General features: G+C 42.4%; 2 protein-coding genes across 2 annotated transcripts in view; both read right to left on the bottom strand.

The window, feature by feature from the left end:
- Nucleotides 1-10: 10 nt before the first annotated feature.
- On the bottom strand, nt 11-12,839 carry TUBE1 (tubulin epsilon 1). Its single transcript, XM_009896446.2, has 12 exons — nt 12,756-12,839; nt 12,595-12,668; nt 11,026-11,078; nt 9,885-9,942; nt 8,581-8,696; nt 7,453-7,574; nt 5,329-5,516; nt 3,846-4,018; nt 3,001-3,141; nt 2,131-2,271; nt 1,087-1,261; nt 11-706 (listed from the first exon to the last, which is right to left on the bottom strand). The coding sequence occupies exons 1-12, from the start codon at nt 12,778-12,780 to the stop codon at nt 548-550; spliced, it is 1,425 nt and encodes a 474-aa protein (XP_009894748.2). The 5' UTR covers nt 12,781-12,839; the 3' UTR covers nt 11-547.
- Nucleotides 12,840-16,890: 4,051 nt separating this feature from the next.
- Nucleotides 16,891-20,389, bottom strand: part of LAMA4 (laminin subunit alpha 4) — an 85,436-nt gene continuing 81,937 nt past the window's right edge. Inside the window, exons 37-38 of the mRNA XM_054174016.1 lie at nt 19,345-19,464; nt 16,891-17,459 (exon numbers count right to left, since the gene is read on the bottom strand). Of these exons, the coding sequence (XP_054029991.1) occupies nt 17,314-17,459; nt 19,345-19,464 (266 nt within the window). The 3' untranslated portion in view covers nt 16,891-17,313. The remainder of the gene's footprint in view (nt 17,460-19,344; nt 19,465-20,389) is intronic.

The raw sequence follows: 20,389 nt of genomic DNA, 5'->3' as shown, positions 1-20,389 counted from the left end.
TAAACTCAGAATGCTCCAGTACAGCCAAGTACAAGAGGGAGGCAAAGATATTAAGTCTATAAGCACAGCTTAGAGTATTCTGAAATGGCTCTTTAGGAGAATTTAAGAAACCAGTTTCATTAGAGCCTTGCTTTCATCTTTGAAAACTGTGGGCTTTTCTTGTCTTCATAGTTGCCTGTTAAAAAACAAATCTAGCAACAGTGATCCTTCTTTGCAGCAAGGCCTGCCTTTAGTTTAATACCAGCTCAAAGGCTAAGCAAGAAATGACACTTTTGGCTGCTAAAGCCTCCCTTTCTTCTCTTGATAGCACACAGTATGTCAATTTGCTCTACAGTTAGATAGATTGCTCTTACTGATAGCCACCCTAAGGTACCTTGAAGTCTTTCTTACAGGCTGGGCCTGTCAGTTAATATGACACCTCTCAGAGCTGAGGAAGCTTCTATCCCAGTCTTCCTTTGGGATTGCAGTATGCTGTAATTCACTCTTCTTAAATGAAGTGCTTGGATGCTTGGGGGAGATGCAAAAAAATAAATGGGTTCCCCCTTCTTTACACAGCTATCTTCAGTCTTGATGGATCAGTTCTAGGCCCACCTTTTGTGGCATCCAGTTCATTGTACTCTTCTATTAGGTCAGATAAAGATGCTACAGCTTCAGAGAAACAGCTCTGCTCCATCCCCTCTATATGCAGATAATGGTGAAGGTGAGCCTATGAAAACAGAAAAAAATACAGTGTTATACTCTTTCTTGGCACTTAATTCCTTTGGCTCAATAAGCACCATGCAGCCTGCACTGCAGAGGAGAGAGCAAGTCCTGTAGGAAGATTTAAAGACCTGCATCATGACATCCCTCATTTAAACACCTGACAGCTTTAGTAAAAGCTTTAGTAACAATTCCCTGTGGAACCACAGTCAGTATTACTGACTTCTTACACATCTATCCTCTCATATTCTGTCTTCTTGGGCACACCTGATCAAACTATGTATTTGGTTTGTGTGGCAGTCTCTTTGTGATACTGAGATTTGCTTCCCAATAATCCAAGAAGTGAATGATTAGTGGCCACGGATGCTGCAGTGGCAAGCGTTGTACCTTTTTCCTGTAGAGCTTCAGAAATCTGTCTTTGAGCTCCATGAAAGTTGGTTTCACACAGGTGTTGTTTGCCAAAGCCAGAAGGGAATGGGAATGGCCCACTGGAGGTACTGAACACAAACTGGTTTTCCAGCCCTCTTGATTCCAGGAGACAAATTGCAGGGAAGGCTTCAGCCTGTGATACAAAACCTTAGTTATCTGTGGAATGCAAAGAACACAAAGCTTTGCTAACAAGCAGTCTGAAATGTTAACGTTTGAGCTTTCAGAACCAAGCGAGCCAGTTATAACTATAATTTGAATAAGACATTTTAGACTTCAGACTAAATTGTAAATTGTAAGCACTAGCTTTGTTTTAATGTATCCAGGTTGGAAAAAAACAGAGTTACAAGCACCTATTTCTATAAAGGCACTGCAAACACTCTGGGATTTAGGAGAGAGGCAGAGTAATACTGTGTGGGGACAATCAGCCTACCTGCAGTTCAGAAAGAAGTGAAATGCTTTAGATTCTCAGAAAATTTCCCCATGCACCCCTGGCTGCCTGTAAATTCCAACCTGTACACAAAGCTTGCCTGCCTTTCCTGACACAACTATGCAGATCGATAGTGTCAGAGAAAGCAAGAGGGGTAACAAGGCAGAGGAGGATTCCCTATCTACATGAAAGTAACCATGAAAGAGGCAGCTTCTGTTCAGCAAAATACCCCAAACTCCTACTTACAGAATTTATTCCTCCAACATCCTTTACTGGCAGGTGAGCTCTGGAAGGTCAGGTTTTGCTTTCTTTTGCATTTTTGAGAATGAAAGGAGCAGCACAGGGACACCAAGACAGGTCCTTTCACTTTGAAATCCAAGAATGCTCTAACTTATTCTAACTCATTACATCCATCAATTACATTTCCTTCCCCCCCCTGTAATAAATAATCACCATAGATATTTCTGAGTAAACTGATTTGGTCTTGAAATTCTTCAAACTAAAGTGAGAGTGCTCTGGACACCTGACAGCAGTTTCAATACCAAATCCCATGACTAGCTGGTGGCATCACAAACCTCTCAATATTTCTGCGAAGGTCTGAAACCTGCACATTTCCTCGGACCAGAAGTGCACAGGCAAGGTAGAGGCTGTGCTTTGGATCTGCTTGAATTAGTTGGTGATCTCTACTAAAAGCATCTGAAAACATCTGATCCAACCTAAAGCAAAAAGAAAAGAGAGTTATCTACTCTTACTGAAGCAGGTTACAGAAGTTCTTCAGAATGCCCACCTTCAGGCTTTTGAAGTTCTGCAACTCTGGAGATAAAAGTTCATTTAACCTGGGACCAGGAACGCCAGGATAAAGAAGATTCAAACCTTTATATGTGCAGATGCTGGCATCTGCACCAGATCCACTTTTCCCCTCTCTTCTCCATCGCGTTACAAGTCACTGTTGAAAGGGCTGGAACACCTCTGCTATGAGGATAGGCTGAGGGAGCTAGGGTTGTTCAGCCTGGAGAAGACTCCAGGAAGACCTTAGAGCTGCCTTCCAATAGCTGAAGGGACTCTACAGCCAGGCTGGGGAGGGACTTTTTATCAGCGTGTCTAGACACAGGACAAGAGGGAATGATTTGAAGCTGAGGGAGACTAGATTTAGACTGGATCTTAGGAAGAAGTTCTGCAGTATGAGGGTGGTGGGATTCTTGAATAGGCTGCCCAAGGAGGCTGTGGATATCTCCCCCCTGGGGGTGTTCAAGGCCAGGTTGGACAAGGTTTTGAGCAGCCAAGTCCAGTTGAGAGATGTCCCTGGCCATGGCAGGGAGGTGGTAGACTTAAACCTTGAAACTTCTAGCCTTAGTTTTGCTATGGAATGGAAATTTAAAATCAAAGTAATGGAAGAATCAGAAATTAAGCCTCAAATGAAAAACTTCCACAGTATTTCTTCTTACCTTCTAGAAGGTACATTAACATCAGCCAGCGTATACAGAGGAGTCAAGCTTGAGACTAAGTAATGAAGCCGAGGAAAAGGAACCAAATTCATGCTGATTTCATTCAGATCCATGTTAAGGGAACCTTCAAACCTTGCAGAGCTGAAAAATTAACAAACTGTTATAAACTGAGTAAATTACTTTTATTGTGTAAAAAAATGGTTACATCTGTTTTTCAACTGCTCTGTACAATAAACCAGGAAAACAGTGCAGTGTTCAAGAAACTCTTCATGTATAATTAACCACACTTCCACATTTGGCACTAACAGTGCTATATCTTATTTACTTGCACTTCTCATTATGGAACAATAAACCACCAGAGTGAGACCTTGTTTCCTGACTGCAGCCTTTAGCACTGCTTTTCAGTATGTGGACATAGCTGCTGAACACCAGCTTTAATAAACAGGCTACAATAAACCACGCATGACTTAGCATTCCTGCCAGGCTGTTCAAAAGAAAAGCAGGCCAATACTTCAAATGTATATTTCACCAGGAGTTTCTTGCAGCCATAGACAGTGATCTGACAGTATTTATAAAATAATCCAGCTGGCCTAAAAAGGCAAAGCTCCCTGGACTCCACCAAGCATTAAAGGAAGACAGTATCCTTCTGCCTATAAACCTTTTCTTACTTCAGTGCTAAGACTACCATGGCTCGAGCAACACCACTGCAATATGAATACTTCCAAATGCTTTACTGTAGACACACACCAAATGAAAACAATTGATATTCTTTTTGAGCTGATGCAGGCCTACATATTTGCAGCACACACTACCTACTTTTACAGAGAAATAACCTGCAACCTTACCTTGTCAGGTTCAGCAGCAAGTTGGCTACGATGTTGTTCATCGCGTCAAAGGGCTTCTGCACAGCTTTTGCTCCGCCTGCGCTTGATGTTACCAAACTCTTCTGTTTCACAGTTGACCCTAGCTTCCCAGAATTGACCATCTGATGAATTTTATTAACTATATCAAACAGAGACTTTGAGGGAGGGGGGAAAAACAACAATCAACAAACAAGAAGTCTTGAGCACAGAGTTTTCAGATTCAGTACCTCAATTGTTCATTTCAATTAATGTTAAAGCTAAGACGTGCTACTGTTAGTTCAAAGATTAAAGCTTTAAGTCCAACTTCTGACCAGCTACAACTGACTGAAGTGTTCCTAAAGGTCTTTGCCCCACATATCACAATTGTGCAGGCACAAATACAGGCTGGGTGCAGAGTGTGTTGAGAGTAGAGGCTTGGTGGTACTGATTCATGACAAGCTCAACATGAGGCAGCAGTGTGCTCATGCAGCCCAAAAGGCAAATCATGTCCTGGGCTGCATCAAGAGCAGTGTGGCCAGCAGGGCAAGAGAAGGGATTCTGCACCTTTACTCTGCTCTGGTGAGATCCCACCCTGAATACTGTGTCCAGTTCTTGTGTCACCATCATAAAGACACATAACTGCTGGAGTGAGTCCAGAGGAGGAGGAGGGCCACAGATGGAAAGGCGGCAGCACCTCTGCGATGAAGATAGGCTGAGGGAGTTGGAGTGGTGGGACGCTGGAATGGGTTGCCCAGGGAGGTTGTGGATGCCTCCTCCTTGGGAATGTTTAGGGCCAGGTTGGACAAGGCTTTGAGCAGCCAAGTCCAGTTGAGATGTGTCCCTGCCCATGTTGGGGAGGTTGGAGGAGATGATCTCTGAGGTCCTTCCATCCTAAGCCATTCTATGATGATTCTATGTGCACAGCTTGCCTCAGAAGTTTGAATTTTACTGAACTATTCATAACTCTCATCTTCTAAGACTACATTTGAAATGCTCAGAATTTCTGTGAAAGCAAAAATATCTTCTCCAAATATATCTCACTTTCTTTTTTCATAAGCAAATGGCAAGAGACTCATCAAGGGACTATCCCTATGTTACCCATACCACTAATCAGCAAAGTCAAGTTTGTAGGAATTTGGAGTGGTTAGTCATCTCCCTTCAGGATTCTACTAATACTATGCACAAACTGATTGCTGAAAGAACCCAAGCCTCTTAGCCTCAGTAAATAGAAGTTTCTCCCTGTTTACTTTGAAATAGACATGAAAAGACTCACTCTGGAATTACAGTGAACAGTGCAGTGCAATTTTTACTGATACCTACATTAATTTCAAAAGCCTGAAAGTGACTTAGGAGTTCAATCATTACTTTAAAAACTGAAATTATGCTTTAAGACTTGGTACTCAAATCAATACACAGAAGGAAGAAACACTTCCTATGTGCTGTCTAATCAAAAAGAAATGAACAGAAAGAGAATATTACTTCTTACTTCATTCTCTATTGGTAGCACACAGTCTGCATGTTCATTAAGCTCCTTCATTGCCAGAACACTGTTATATGGAGAAGTAATAACATCATCTTCACCAGAGGGATAGACTGAAGTAACAAATCTATACACTTCTGGGAATTCCTCCTCCAGCAAACTCAGTACAAAAGTTCCAAGCCCAGATCCTGTCCCTAATTATGAATGAAGACAGAATGACAGAAAATCCTCCATGTTATATGAGATTTATATGCTGGAAACATACCACTTGTCAATTCTGTACACTCATTAAGATTTTCAGAAGCATTTGGCTGACAGTGGAGGTTGCTGAGATGTAAACTCAAGCAGGAAGTATTTTTTTACCAGGCAGTAAAATAATTAAGTGACAAAAGTATTTCCCATAGTATACCCGACAGGATGAAGTAAACAGTCTCAAACATTTCTGCAAACCAAAACAAATCCTATCACATCACCAACAGGCTGGGGGCAGAGTGGCTGGAGAGCTGCCAAACAGAAAGGGACCTGGGGGTACTGATTGAAAGCTGGCTGAACAGGAGCCAGCAGTGTGCCCAAGTGGCCAAGAAGGCCAATGGCATCCTGGACTGCATCAAGAATAGTGTGGCCAGCAGGAGCAGGGAAGTCATTGTGCCCCTGTACTCAGCACTGGTTAGGCCACACCTTGAGGACTGTGTCCAGTTCTGGGCCCCTCAGTTTCAGAAGGACATTGAGACCCTTGAACGTGTCCAGAGAAGGGCAATGAGGCTGGGGAGAGGTCTCGAGCACAGCCCTATGAGGAGAGGCTGAAGGAGCTGGGATTGTTCAGCCTGGAGAAGAGGAGGCTCAGGGGAGACCTTGTGGCTGTCTACAACTACCTGAAGGGTGGTTGTAGCCAGGAGGGGGTTGGTCTCTTCTCCCAGGCAATCAGCAGCAGAACAAGAGGACACAGTCTCAAGCTGTGCCAGGGGAAGTTTAGGCTCGAGGTGAGAAGAAAGTTCTTCACAGAGAGAGTTGTTAGCCATTGGAATGGGCTGCCCAGGGAGGTGGTGGAGTCCCCGTCCCTGGAGGTGTTCAAGAGGGGATTGGATGTGGCACTTGGTCTAGTAGTCATGAGGTCTTGGGTGATAGGTCGAACTTGATGACCTCTAATGACCTTGTTGATTCTATAATTCTATTCTATGATTCTTTTATTTTTATTTCTTATTTTTAAAGTTTTATTGCAAAATTATAAGACATTGAACTCCTCCAAACAATTATTTACTTTCCTTTTGGGGTTTCTTTATAGTTTTCTCATTCTCCAGTCAAACCAGAACAATCCCTTTGCACTGTGTTCGAGTCCAAGAACTGAACTGTGGTTTTTCTCTCTTGGAGACCAAACATTCTCAATAGCAATTTTAGCTATGAACAAGACAGCAAATTTCTGCAATAACAGAAACAATATCTGGAGGGTCTCTCAAATTAAGGAAATAACCACAAAAAAAAAAAAAGGTCCTTGACACAATTCTTGCTTCATATTCAGAGCTATTTTCAGTGTTTTTTTCCACATCAGAACAAGTTACAATGCATGCTCCCCCCCCCATTCCTGAGAGAGGATAGCTTAGTTCCAACATGGTAATGACAATTGTCACTGCAAGGGATTTTTCCTTCTGATTCAATAACTAAGCAGCCAGACTGGACTCAAGAGAATTATGTGGAAAGAAAAGAGAAAAACAAAATTTCCTTAGTTTAGCAACATTAGAAGTCTCCTTCAAAGCCTCTCAGAAAATACTTTTCCCATGATTAGGAAAACACTTGATAAGGATAATGATGTTAGTGTTCTGAGGCCACTGTCCTTTCTTCTGATCCACAATCCCTCAGTGCTTCCTTGAGTTGGGTCCCTCTCTTGCTTCACTCACTGTCTCTTATTTACAATTGTAGCTGTGTTCTTGTTCTTGGTAGCACTTACCTTAGGCTGTGATTAGGGCTCCCCAGTGCTCTAACAGAACAAATAACTACAGGCCCACTTAATTGGACTGTGTTAATTGTTTCATTTTGCATTCTGAACTATGTAGATTATTACACTGATCTTTTCAAGATCCATTTTTTTTCACCTGTGGCTGCTGCAATCATATTAACTATTGAAAAATGACTTACCACCTCCCATAGAATGAATGATGAAAAAACACTGCAGACAGTCACAATGTTCTGCTGCTTTCCTCAGCTTTTCTACAATGCTTTCCCTGTACTGACAGCCATACAGCTTATGACCTACAGCCCTGAGGATATGAAAAGTACTTTTAAAAACACAAATGCAATGATCATCATTCAGTATTTTAATTCCTCCTATTTGACATTTTAGAGTTGAGAGTCCAGAGCTGGGTACAACACCTGATTTATGGCAGTTGCTAAGCTGTGACTATATCATGTGAATATGGGAGTCAGGACATGGTTTTGAGGGTGGAAGCAGCACTAAGTTCTCAGCTTTGCAATGTGCACTATTATTTTGTACCAATAAAGAAATAAACTCCCATGCTGGATAATCAAACTGTAATTGTGAAATAAAAGCTACACACTCCTTAGCAATAAGAATATCCCTATGTAATATGTGTACTGAGCTTCCTTTGACTACCATGTGAGTCAGCTGCTACCAGTAACAAAAACCATCCCAAACAATGAATTCTCAACACACTTGTCTACTAGATGGTAAAGTTACAGGATGCTTTAGTCCCTGTATTACACTCTCTTTCAGTATATTTGCTGATGACTTGCTTTCCAGTCTGTAGTGCACTGAATATTATCAGAGGCACATTAAGGCCTTGGTGAAAATGAATTCATTATGTTAATCTTTTTCTGAATTTCTCTTTCTGGTGATGTAGTTTTGATGTACAAAGCCAGACTCTGTGGTGCTTCGAAATCAGAAGTGCATTTGTTCATATATCTCATTTCCACAATAGTTACACAGTCTCAAACTAGATTATGGCTTTGACTGAGCAATGGCAGCAGCTGATACCAAAGAAATAAAAATAAAGAGCATGTTCTTTTGAAAAAGAAAATCAAAAAAGAGGAAGAAAAAAAAATAGACAAAATGATGTATCAGCAGAATTATCCTTCTCTAAAAGGCTTTTCAAAGCTCTCCTCCAGGCAACAGTGACTCCAAAGTTTACTGGTACTATGCTGCAGCTCCCCAGGTGCAGCAGGAACCAAAAAGCTACAGTTAACCATTTCCCTTTGCAAATGCCATCTAATTAGCTGCAAAGAAATGTTTTCTAAAGAGGTTCTCACCAGTTGTTCCCTGAACCAGAAACATCTGTGATAAGCTGCTTGCTATCAAACACATCCCTCAATGGTCCTTGCAGAATTTCATTTACCACACCCTCCTCCATGTCAATCAACAGAGCCTTTGGGAAAGGAAAAAAAAAAAAAGGTTAACATTCAGTCACTAAGAAAACCACCCATTGAAATAACCATGGAGATAGATATTAAATTACAATACAAAAGGTATGGTTTTGTCAGCTGGGTTCCAGAGAAGCTGTTGTTAACTAAGAAACCAGCTAGATTCAAAGGTCTTTTCCAACCTGGTTAATTCTTTTCTATCATAGAATCAGTCAGGGATGGAAGGGACTACAAGGACCATCTAGTTCCAACCCCCCTGCCATGAGCAGGGACACCCCACACTAGATCAGGCTGGCCAGAGCCTCATCCAGCCTGGGCTTAAACACCTCCAGGGATGGGGCCTCAACCACCTCCCTGGATAACCCATTCCAGGGCTTCACCACTCTCATGCTGAAGAATTTCTTCCTCACATCCAGCCTGAATCTCCCCACCTCCAGCTTCATTCCATTCCCCCTAGTCCTATCACTACCTGACATCCTGAGAAGTTCCTTCCCAGCCTTCTTGTAGGCCCCCTTCAGATACTGGAAGGCTACAATTAGGTCACCTCGGAGCCTTCTCTTCTCCAGACTGAACAGCCCCAACTCTTTCAGTCTGTTCTGTTCTGTTCTGTTCATTCTATTCTATTCTATTCTATTCTATTCTATTCTATTCTATTCTATTCTATTCTATTCTATTCTATTCTATTCTATTCTATTCTATTCTATTCTATTCTATTCATCTTAGTTGATTTGCTAGAAGCTGTTCAATAGGACAGCACTCCAGATAATGCAATAATAGACTAGACTAGACTAGACCAAACCAGGTTGGAAGCGACCTTCAAGATCATCACATCCAATGTAATATTTTGCCCCAATACTTAGGAATACAGAAATGAAAGCATTTTTCTATTTAAAAATCTCCTGCTTCTTAATCTCTTCAAGTGCCTCAAAGAAACACACTCCTTAGAAAATTCAAATAAAGCCTTGGTTGGTAATAGCAACAATCATTTCATTAGAATTACAACTGAAATTGCTCAGCGAGACTGGCAGCGAACTGCATTACTCCACTGCACCATACAAGCTACTATTAGAAATTCCACTATGCAAAGCAGGATTGAAAAACATATGCAATTTTAAGGACCTTATGAAAACTTTCTACACAGTTGGGACATAAATATGCAATGTAAAAAGAGTGACCTTTACAGATTGCCTTACCCGTGCTTTTAAAGAGCAGATTTTTCCTTTGTAAATATCAGGCCCGTCGCCGCCGCTTCTGGGACAGAAAAAAACCCTAAGCTTAGAATTGTAATAGAAAAATCACAGAATCATAAAATGGTCTGGGTTGGAAGGGACCTCATTTCTCAGCAACCTCCAGTACTCATGTGATTCTTCAGCACAACTTCCTATACAAGTCCACCATAGCACCAGAGACAGGCAACAAAGCTGGTGAGGGGTTTAGAGCATGAGCCCTGTGAGAAGAGGCTGGGGGAGCTGGGGTTGCTTAGCCTGGAGGAGGCTCAGGGGAGACCTTATTGCTCTCTACAACTACCTGAGGGGAGGTTGTAGCCAGGTGGGGGCTGGTCTCTTCTCCCAGGCATCCAGCACCAGAACAAGAGGGCACAGTCTCAAGCTGCACCAGGGGAGGTTTAGGCTGGATGTTAGAAAGAAGTTCTTCATAGAGAGAGAGATTGGCCATTGGGATGTGCTGCCCAGGGAGGTGGTGGAGTCACCATCACCGGAGGTGTTTAGGAAGAGACTGGATGGGGTGCTTGGTGCCATGGTTTAGTTGATTAGATAGTGTTGGATGTTAGGTTGGACTCAATGATCTTAAAGGTCTCTTCCAACCTGGTTAATTCAATTCAGCTCAATTCAATTCCTAGGTAGAGAAATTCTGTTTCTCTTCAGGGACTAACAAAGCTCAGAGGGGAAAAAAACCCACCCAAATCAACACTTCTTCATCTTACTACTGTCCTTGTGATCCTTCCTGCCAGCCCATACTTTGATTAAATTGCTGAAAAAAATAAATCCCTGCATTCCTTGGAGTCCCCTAGGCTTAAGATGTACATTTCTGCATTTTTAGGACAGGAGGAAGAAAAACAAATCCAATGCCTCTTTCAATGCTTTTAATTACTGAAGTAAGTATAGTTAAAATGGAAAGGTTGAAGGTAGTGTTTCAAGGACAATATGAAGATCCAAATCTTTTTCTAGCACAAATTATGACCTGAAACAAAGGAAACTGTAACTTGGGTTAAGGTACTAGAATTGATCTAGTGTGTTAAGCTCATGGTTAAGAGAAAATACTAGAATTGTTGATCTACTGTGCTAAACTCATGAGCTGCTTGATAAGAAGGCTTACCTTGTATCTACATTCCTGAAGAAACTGCTTAATGCTTCATCATAAATCCCTTTCTAAAAGAAAACAACACAAGAAAAGATGATGTGCAATGTCAGAAATTTTCAGTGTTTTTCCAAAGAATAATTTCATTTGGAAAGAACATCTGAAGGCCATTTGTCTAACCTCCCCACTCAAAAGAGAGTAGATGTGTATGCCGAATCCAACTAGCTCTGCTCAGCATTCAGCATCAGCTTGGTACTAAAAGCTGACAGAAGAATATAACTAGGAAATTCCTTTTTCAGCACAAGATTAAGCAACTACTCTTCCTTAATTTCTAAAGATTTTGGATTTTACTGAAGACCCCAGTGGAATCATTAGATTGGATGGCTGCTGCTTAACTGACTCAGTTCATGACTGATAGAACACACAGTTCATCATGGGCTCCATGCCCAAATCAATGTCCACAAAGTTCTGGGGAAAGGAAAGTACAACACACTGTATCAGCTATCCTTAAACTCTGCTGAGGGGTGGAAGGCAAGTTACTTACCCTACCATAAAGTGATTTGGTGTTATTATTTTACAGAGTGCTTACCATATTCCTGAAGACCTGATGAAGCAGAATATGGAAGTCACTGTTCCCCACCACACTAAACACAAAAGACTCTTCATATGCACATGAACTTCATTGCCTTTTTATAACTGCTTCAACAGAAGGCATTGAGAAGGGTCACTCAACAGCATTCTTGTAGTCATGGCAAGAGTGCATTTTAGAAGCCCTGTCCCTGAAGGTTTTTAAGGCCAGGCTGGACGTGGCTCTGAGCAACCTGATCTAGTGTGAGGTGTCCCTGTCCATGGCAGGGCAGTTGGAACCGGATGATCCTTGAGGTCCCTTCCAACCCTAACAATTCTATGGTGTGTTGTATTTAGCTCAATCTTGGATGCTTTACATCACTATTTTGGCCAGCACAAGAGTACAGTAAGAAGGCTGGGGAAGGCTGTTTAGAAGGGCTTGCAGAAACAGGATGAGGGGCAATGGTTTTAAACTGGAGAGTTAGGTTGGACACAAGGAGGAAGTTCTTTACAATGACAGTGATAAAATACTGGAACACGTTGCCCATGGATGTGTTTGAGGCCCCATCCCTTGAGACATTCAAGATCAGATGCTCTGGCCCTGGGCAGCCTGATGTAGTTGGAGGTGTCCCTGCTGACTGCAGAGGGCTTAGACAAGATGACCTTTGAGGGTCCCTTCCAACCCGATGCAATCTGTGAATCTGTGTTAACAGGAAAAGAAAGGCAGGCTTTCCTGGGCTGCTTTTTTTGCTTTACTGCCAGCGGCAACGAACCTGCATTGAACAACCCTCTCCTTCCCCTGCCTCCAGCCTGGCAAACGTCTGCCTGCAGGGAGGCATCCGGGCTTTGCAAGGCGGAAAGGCTGGGGAAGGATGATCTGAACTGGAGACGTGGGGGTAGCTTTGCTAACTGTGAAGCCGCCCTATAACGAAACAAATATAGCGCTTTGCAGTCACGGTAAACAACACAGAACACAGCCACGAGGGCCACCGGGGCGGGAGCGGAAAGCGGCGCCGTTACCTTGTTGACAGCAGCGTGCTCCCGCAGCGCCAGGTCCCAGAAGCGGCAGCCCACCTGGTTCCCGCACTGCCCCACTGCAAAGAGGGGAAAAACACGGGTGAGGCACCGGGAGGGAGAGGAAGGGAGCGACGGGGAGTACTCTATGCGCCACGGCCCCTTACCCTGCACCACCACCGACTGGGTCATGGCTGAGGCAATCAGCGGCTGCCGCCTCTTCGAACTCGGCGCCCGGAAGCCGCGACCCCTTACCGGCAGCAGCGGAGGGCCAGCGGGCGTTGCTGCGGGCGGCTCCTGTCCAATGGCACCGCCTTCCACCCCCCACTTTCCTCCTGCAGTGGAACGTTCTGTCCGTGGGCCGCCGCGATGGAACATTCTATTACGCTGGTGTAGGGGGTGTGTGTGAGGCTGTGCCTTGGCAGGCAGTGTAGGCGTGTATGACGCTGCCGGGTCCTAATGGCCACCAGTCGGAGGGGAGCCGCCTTTGGCTGTAGATTCCGGTGGCCACGGCTGCTTCTGTCAAATTCAAGGCTTGGTGTATGAATAAGTTTGCACTGAGGGAAGCTAAGTGGCCGTATGGGAACACTGGACTAATGGAATCGTTTGGAGAAGGTTGAAAAAGACATTTGAGATCATCAAGTCCAACCATTACCTGACTGGACAAAGTCGAGTGCTAAAGCTCTGCACCGCATCGCTGTGCCTTTAAAACATCTCCTGCGATGAGCCTCAAAGTGTTCAGAAACTTGGTGTAGCCTTGACAGTGAAGCTGTCAGGGCCTACAAGATCTGTGCTAAAGCCCAAATGGAGGAGACCTTGCCAAGACCTAAAATGAAGCCTTTCTGTGGGAGAGCAGAAATATTTCCATATAATACAGCTCATTACCTTTTATGTTTTATTTGGAATGCTGGTGTGAAATGTGCCAGACAATGGGGAAAATACAAATTAAAAATGATGTGCAAACAAAAAAGGCATCATGGAAACGCTGTAATAACTTACCCTCCCATCAGGCTTGCAAAGTACGCTTTTCTTTAAGCTCAGTTTCCTATTTCTTGTGCAAATAATCGTCCACAGTGCAATCAGGAGGTGCTTTTGCCGTTGTGTTGAAGATGGCAACTTTGGGATTAAAGACGAGAGGCAAGAAATGCAGAGATGCTGTTGTCTCAGCACGGTGAAACTGCTCCACAGCATAGCTACGCTGCAAAAAGATGTAAAGAATGTGTGCCACACAAAGCAGGCTCTTGCAGAAAGCTCTCTTGTGACACAGATGGCATTTCTGCTTCCTGTGGGGGAACAAAAGTGCTTCCATGCAACCCAGTTCATTAGGTTTTATGGCTAAAACTGTCCAACAAAAATATGCTTTCCCCAAATATAGTGTTTCAGAGATGCAATTGAGATTCATACTCCCATGGGAATATGGTTTATTTTAGCTTCCAAAGGAGGTCCAAGGGCAGGAAGTGGATGGGTAATAACCAGTTTGGCTTGATGCATGTGCTTACAAATTTCATGAAACAAGCAGCTCAACTACGTGAAAGAAATAATCACACACTGACTTTCTGTTTTGCTGTAGATAAAGCCCTCCTTCATCTACCATAGTATAAATGCATGAATCTAGTTTGGTCCCCTCACAGACTTTTTGTATGTGTTAATCGTTTAATCAACACTCATATGCTAATGTGTGTTTCTTACCCTTATTTTATCAGTAGAGCTTTGTTGTTGATGCTATACAGTAATAGTGTTCCACGCCTTTGGAACATGAATAATTGAATTGCAGGAACAATTTACTGTGTTCCTGAGAAGAAATGAATTGACATAGAGCACTGTGAATCTGGGAATAACCCATAAATCCCCACCATAACAAAAGCCCAATGTACATCACAAGTTAAATATATGTGCTGCGCTTTCAGCATCTATTTAGTGGCACTCATTTAACTATTTAGGCCACATGCTGCTGTAGGGAGAATGCACTGGATTTTGTACTAATGTTATTCCTTGCTTTATATCAGGGCTCAGTTCACATATATAATTTTGTTGTGGGATTTGTTTGTTTGTTTGTATTTATATGTCTGGATTCATGGTTTTGTTTTGGTTTACTTCAGATTTACTGTCAGATCTTCATCTTTCCTTTTCAGGCTGTTCTCCATTCTCTTGGAAGGAAGAGTTGATGAGAAGTATTAGCTATGAGATAGATATTCAGTAATAAGAGGTAGGGGAGCCAGAGATCCTAATTAAATTCTCTGTTTTGAAGCAGTTTGTGGAGGATTTCAACGTTAAATTGGATTCTTTCTTATATAGCCATGCTGTCAAATTTCAGCATATTCCATGATACAGTAACAGTGTAGCTGTAGCCCTGATTTAGATAATGGTTATAACAACACTTACTGAAACTTTGGAAGTGGCACAGAAAAGTTATCATCTCCTTAGGGCCAGTGCTGACTCTTTTTGGTAGGCTTTCTGCAGAATTGAGATATATTCATATTGAAAATGCAAATGGACATTCTGACAATATAGCTCAGAACTTGGAGGTTTTTCTCAGATCTTTGTAGATGAAGGGTTTTGTACTTTGGAGCTATAATTTTTAAGATAGCTGCAGAAGGCAAATTGAATTCTGGGAAGATTTCTGCTTAGGCAGTTGCCTTCTCTTAAGCACCAGGAGCTTTGAAATGAATGCGGAGGTGTGTGTAATGTAATGCATCACATACAGACTTCCTTTGGTGCATATGGAATAGTAATTTCAAGGTCTGTGTGGATGTTGGGGGCAGGGAAATTTGCATTATTCTCTGCTCTCTCTAGGGTCTACTACTATCCCCTGGTTTATAGTATTTTTCTTTGGAAAACCCTGTTCTGCAGAGAGAAATCCTGCTTCTCTGAGGCCTAGAAAGGAAAACGGAGGAAGATATTCTCCAGAAGTACTGCTGTGTTTGATTAGCTGGTGAAACAGTAAAGAGAAAATTGAATGGTAGCAGTTTGTGAATTTTACTGTGGTTTTGATCCAAATGTTACTGTGTTTTTAGTTTTCTGTATATAAAATATGCAAAGGACTGATTAATCAGAAAAGTCATTCTTAAATGCAAATCCCCTGAACAAATCTCATTCCAGCAGCTATGGCTAAGAAAGAGCTTGGATGTGGATATGAGAAAATATGCTTTAGTTTGAAGTAGATGTAGGATGGAAAAAAGTTCTGAGTATGTGTGTAACAGCATACAATGGTCCATTAATACCAGCATTCACTGAGCTGTGATGTTTTTAGGGGACTCAGGCATATGCTATTCTTGCCTGTCTTTGCTTAGCAGCTGCAGACAACCTTGAAAAGAGTTTCAGTAATCCTTGTAATGAGCAAATCTAAGCAGAGAATCTGTTGTTCTGTTCTCTCCAGCAACAGAGTCCTGGAGATCAGGTCCTGGAGAAGCTTAGTTCAGGTTGTGGTGCCATGAGATTGATCGAGCCAATCCAACAACTTGCTGCCACTGGCAGGAGAGAGAAACTTCCCTTTTCATCCCTTCTCACAGCTGCACAGTCCTGACACCATGCATCTGGTACCCACTGGGAACCCAGCTCACTGATCTGAGGCCATTCTTCCTCGACCCCAATAACAACAACAAAAAAATCTCAACCCAAAAGCCCTGAATGTTTTCTGTTCTGAGTCTGGGTATTAGCTGGGAGTAGGAAAGAGTTGATCAGGCATACAGTTTTTGGTATCTGAGACAAAGATGCCATGTGAAGACAAGTGGGTTGGGGATCTGTGGTGGTTGATTCAGAGAGATTGCAGTGGGGTATTCTATCTGCTTACATCTGCAGTGTAAACTGAAGTCCTGCAGCAGTCTCACAAGGATGTGATGATTTTACATGGTAAGGGATTTGTCTGAAACTCTGACTGTGATTCTGCTTTCCACACTTTGTGTTCACCTGTGTTATGTTAGTGCAAACGGAGAGCACAAGGAGATTGTGGATTTAGTGCTGGGTTTATATGCAAGTGCATTGGGAAAAATGCAGAGAAAAAAACCCTTGACATTTTAAATGTTGCCTCTCCCTTCCCACATAATGCCAATATGGCTTTAAAATTACCTCGTTTAGCTAAATGATGAGTTATAGACGCTTAAAAGATATACATCCTGTTTTCATGTTTTGCTAGAACATAGTCATGAAGTCTAGAAAGGGAATCAAAAATTAAGCTTTTCATTGTTTGTAAGCTTACATATTTGGTATGCTCTCTGCCCCCCATTTTAATTGGTTGAGTTGAGTGGAAAAGTGAAAAAAGAATTAAAACCTTTGCACACAGTTATTGGTGATGTGAGGCTATTATCTAGCTTTATTTTGGTTTTAATGTGCATCAGCAGATCATTTCCTGCAAAACAAAGGGTGACCTAAGGTATGGGATGAAATGATGTGGAAGACCTATCTTGAAAGCAACACATTTAATATAATTTTAATGTCTTTTATAAGCCCACGTTTTCAGGGAAGAGACTGGCCACACACAGGCCATAAGAAATGGTAAAGCTCACTCTTGTGGTATAATAAGAGAAGTGCAGAAGCAACAGCCCTTTATTCTTCAGTGATTTTTGTTTGCACATAAATGTTAGAAGTGACCCTTAAGCATATTGCTTTCTGTCAATGGTTCCTTGATATTTTCATCCTTCTTCTTCTTCTCTCAGTGAACATGGTTTCTTCTGTTCTGTTTTTCGTTCTGAGGCCTAAGGAGCTTCCCGCGATCGAGGCGGTGCGCTATCAGGCTGCTGGACAGGTGTTGATGCTCACAGCCCCACTAACCAAAGCTGCTTTACTAAAACTCACTGGTTTTTCATCAATCATGAAGTTACGAATGCAGCCAACGAAGGAGTTGCGTGTAGTCAGGCTGGATGTTAGCAGAGACTCTGGGAAAAAGTAAATAAAGAAATAATAACAGAAGGAAAAAGAAAATTAAGAGCTCATCGTGACCAAAGAAATCAGTTTGAGTGGCAGAATCTTTTCAGCTTGCTGCTAACTGCAGCTCTGCTGAGTCTTTTAAAATGTCTGGCCTAATACCAGTGTCATAGAGGCCATTAGAATAAATATGGGGAGTTACAGAAAAATAAACTCATAGAATGGTAGGGGTTGGAAGGGCTCTCTACATTTTATGTAGAACTCCACATAGTCAACAGAGACCCAGTCTTGTATTGTTGACCTGAATATGAATAGATGAATCCCAGTGTGTGCTCTTGTAGTTCCTTTCAACATTACATGTGTTATTATCTGTGTTTATGATTTGTTAGTCTGCACTTAGTTTATTTACAAGCCCTATGAGGAGAGGCTGAGGGAGCTGGGGTTGCTTAGCCTGGAGAGGAGGAGGCTCAGGGGAGACCTTCTTGCTCTCTACAGCTACCTGAAGGGAGGTTGTAGACAGTTGGGGGCTGGTCTCTTCTCCCAGGCAACCAGCACCAGAACAAGAGGACACAGTCTCAAGCTGCACCAGGGGATGTTTAGGCTGGATGTTAGGAAGAAAGTCTTCACAGAAAGAGAATCTCCAGGGAGGTGGTGGAGTCACCATCACTGGAGGTGTTTAGGAGGAGACTTGGGGTGCTTGGTGCCATGGTTTAGTTGATTGGATAGTGTTGGATGATGGGTTGGGCATGATGATCTTGAGGGTCTCTTCCAAGCTGGTCTGGTCTATTCTATTCTATTCTATTCTATTCTATTCTATTCTATTCTATTCTATTCTATTCTATTCTATTCTATTCTATTCTATTCTATCTTGTTTGTTGTTGTGAAGTTCCTTGTAAGATTTTTCTGTGCCAGGGTGGTAATAGCATTGCAATGTATAGCAATGTATAGCATTGCTTTAGTATGCTATAATTAATGGAGAAGTTAAAGGCTCTGTTATGAAGCAGAACAGCATTCACAATTACCACTTTCCATTACCTCTCTGGGAAGAGGTCTGTCCTAATAAAATTTCAGTTTGGATTTAAAGAGTGAACAGACATGAGCACATAGATTTCATTATTCCCTTTAGGCTCATTTTACCTCTTAGTAGAGGAGGAGAGTATCACACATTCAAGCCACTAATCCAAGATGAGCAATATAATAAATGTTGTAGTTAGAGCTGTTCATGATTGACATGCAAGGCACAGAAACAATGCTGCACGTTTTCAGTGAGGAATGTACAGGAGATGACTTAAAAATTGAATCACATAGTGTTGATTACAGTTTGTATATGAACCCCAAGAGTAGCTCTGTCTGTTTGAGTATGGGAAGTAAATGTAGTAATCGTGGCCCACGCCACGCAGATGGTCTGTGAGTCACAAATTCACATTAACAGACATCTGTGCAGTAGAAATCACCAGTCAGTGCAAGAATCTGCTTGCTTTGTCTTGTGTCAAAGATGCAGTTGCTTGAAGAAGAGGAAAGAAGCTTGCCACCAGCAAGTCTTGAGACCCCAGTTACAGTGAGTGAATCCCTTAAATAAATAAATTCTTAGAACTGGAAAGTAAAATGGGGGGGAAAAGGTGATTTTTTGTTTTGCTGGCTGACTTCTTTACTGAATCCATACTTGATCCTCCAGCAGCTGTGACTATTTTAATTTCAGTGATGCAGCACTTTTTTCTTCTTTGGGAACTTGAGGCAGAACATTTCTGACCAGCTCTAAAGCCTTTACATTTTACCAGGCTGTTCACATGAGGTATGTTTTGTTCTGTTTTTGAAATGAAACTGAGTCTTTATGGTTCCTCTGGAAAAGATGTTGAAATCTGAGAACAGTGTACCACGAAGTTGCCAAAAACTTACCTGGCACACCTCCAATAAACACTGGCTCCCTGTGGTCAGTTGCCTTTGGATTTAGTGGCCCTACAACGTGGTTGACCTCTGAGTCTACATCCAGCTGCACCACGTTAGCATCTCTAATAACTGAAAGGAGAAGGAACAGGGATCAAGAAGATTGTAAGCAGCAACACCTGAGTTTTCTGTGACAGAGAGGAGTTACCTGTTTGATTGGAGAAGTTTGATCTGGTGTTTGCTAGATCGGGTGGGAGGCATTAGTGACATGATTTGGGCAGATTCTGGCACAGAGTGGGGCCCATGGAGGATATGGTTTGGGGGCAAGGGCTTTGATTGCTGGCAGCTGTGCCTGGGCTGCAGGGCATGAGCATACAATGGTGTGTAGCTTAGATAAACTCTTTAATAAATCATTCTAAATTGAGGATGTACTAGAATGCAGTGAGGTTTCCTCCTTGCTTGTTTGCATGGATTTCCATCAGAAGGAAACCAGAATGCATAGGGAAAGGGTGCACACTCATAGCTGTTCTGGATGTGGCACTGGGACACATCCCAGGTCAGCATCTAAATAGGAAAGTAGGGGAGTTCAAAGGTGCAGAAATACTTTTTGACTTTCAAACTTAGGGAAGGATAGCTGCCTGGCACAGAGGCAACATCCCAACTGTAGACATCTCTCAGTGTGAGGCTGCCCTGTTATTTGACCTTTAAGGACACAGATTTGTTCCTACTACATTCTACCTACTTATTAACCTTTAAATGAGAAAAGACAAATATTCTCTGGTATACAACTTAGACTGCCAGCATTTCAGATAGCCTGCCTTGTGTTCTTTGGACAAGGAGCTTCCATCTTTGCTTGTTCTTTACAGGAACTTTTGTTTGTCCCCGCAGGAAACTACGGTTCCTATATCTGAGGGATGAATATGACTGTGTCTTGCACATAAACTTGTGTCTTGAGAGGTGAAAAAGAAGAACTGAAAATATGGCCTTATTCCCAGTGCACTGGCCTATGGAGATAGATGTCTGTCAAGGGAGAACTGGGCTTTGTCATCTTATTTAG

This window comes from Dryobates pubescens, chromosome 28, assembly GCF_014839835.1.
Source record: "Dryobates pubescens isolate bDryPub1 chromosome 28, bDryPub1.pri, whole genome shotgun sequence".
Lineage (NCBI taxonomy): Eukaryota > Metazoa > Chordata > Aves > Piciformes > Picidae > Dryobates > Dryobates pubescens.
This window is presented reverse-complemented; position numbering and strand designations above follow the sequence as displayed.

Coding starts and splice junctions, on each gene's coding strand:
- TUBE1 (XM_009896446.2), bottom strand. CDS start 12,780: ATGACCCAGTCGGTGGTGGTGCAGG. Junction 4,019..5,328: donor TGCTACCAATAGAGAATGAA/GTAAGAAGTAAT, acceptor CCTCCCTCAAAG/TCTCTGTTTGATATAGTTAA. Junction 1,262..2,130: donor CTTCGCAGAAATATTGAGAG/GTTTGTGATGCC, acceptor TTTGTATCACAG/GCTGAAGCCTTCCCTGCAAT.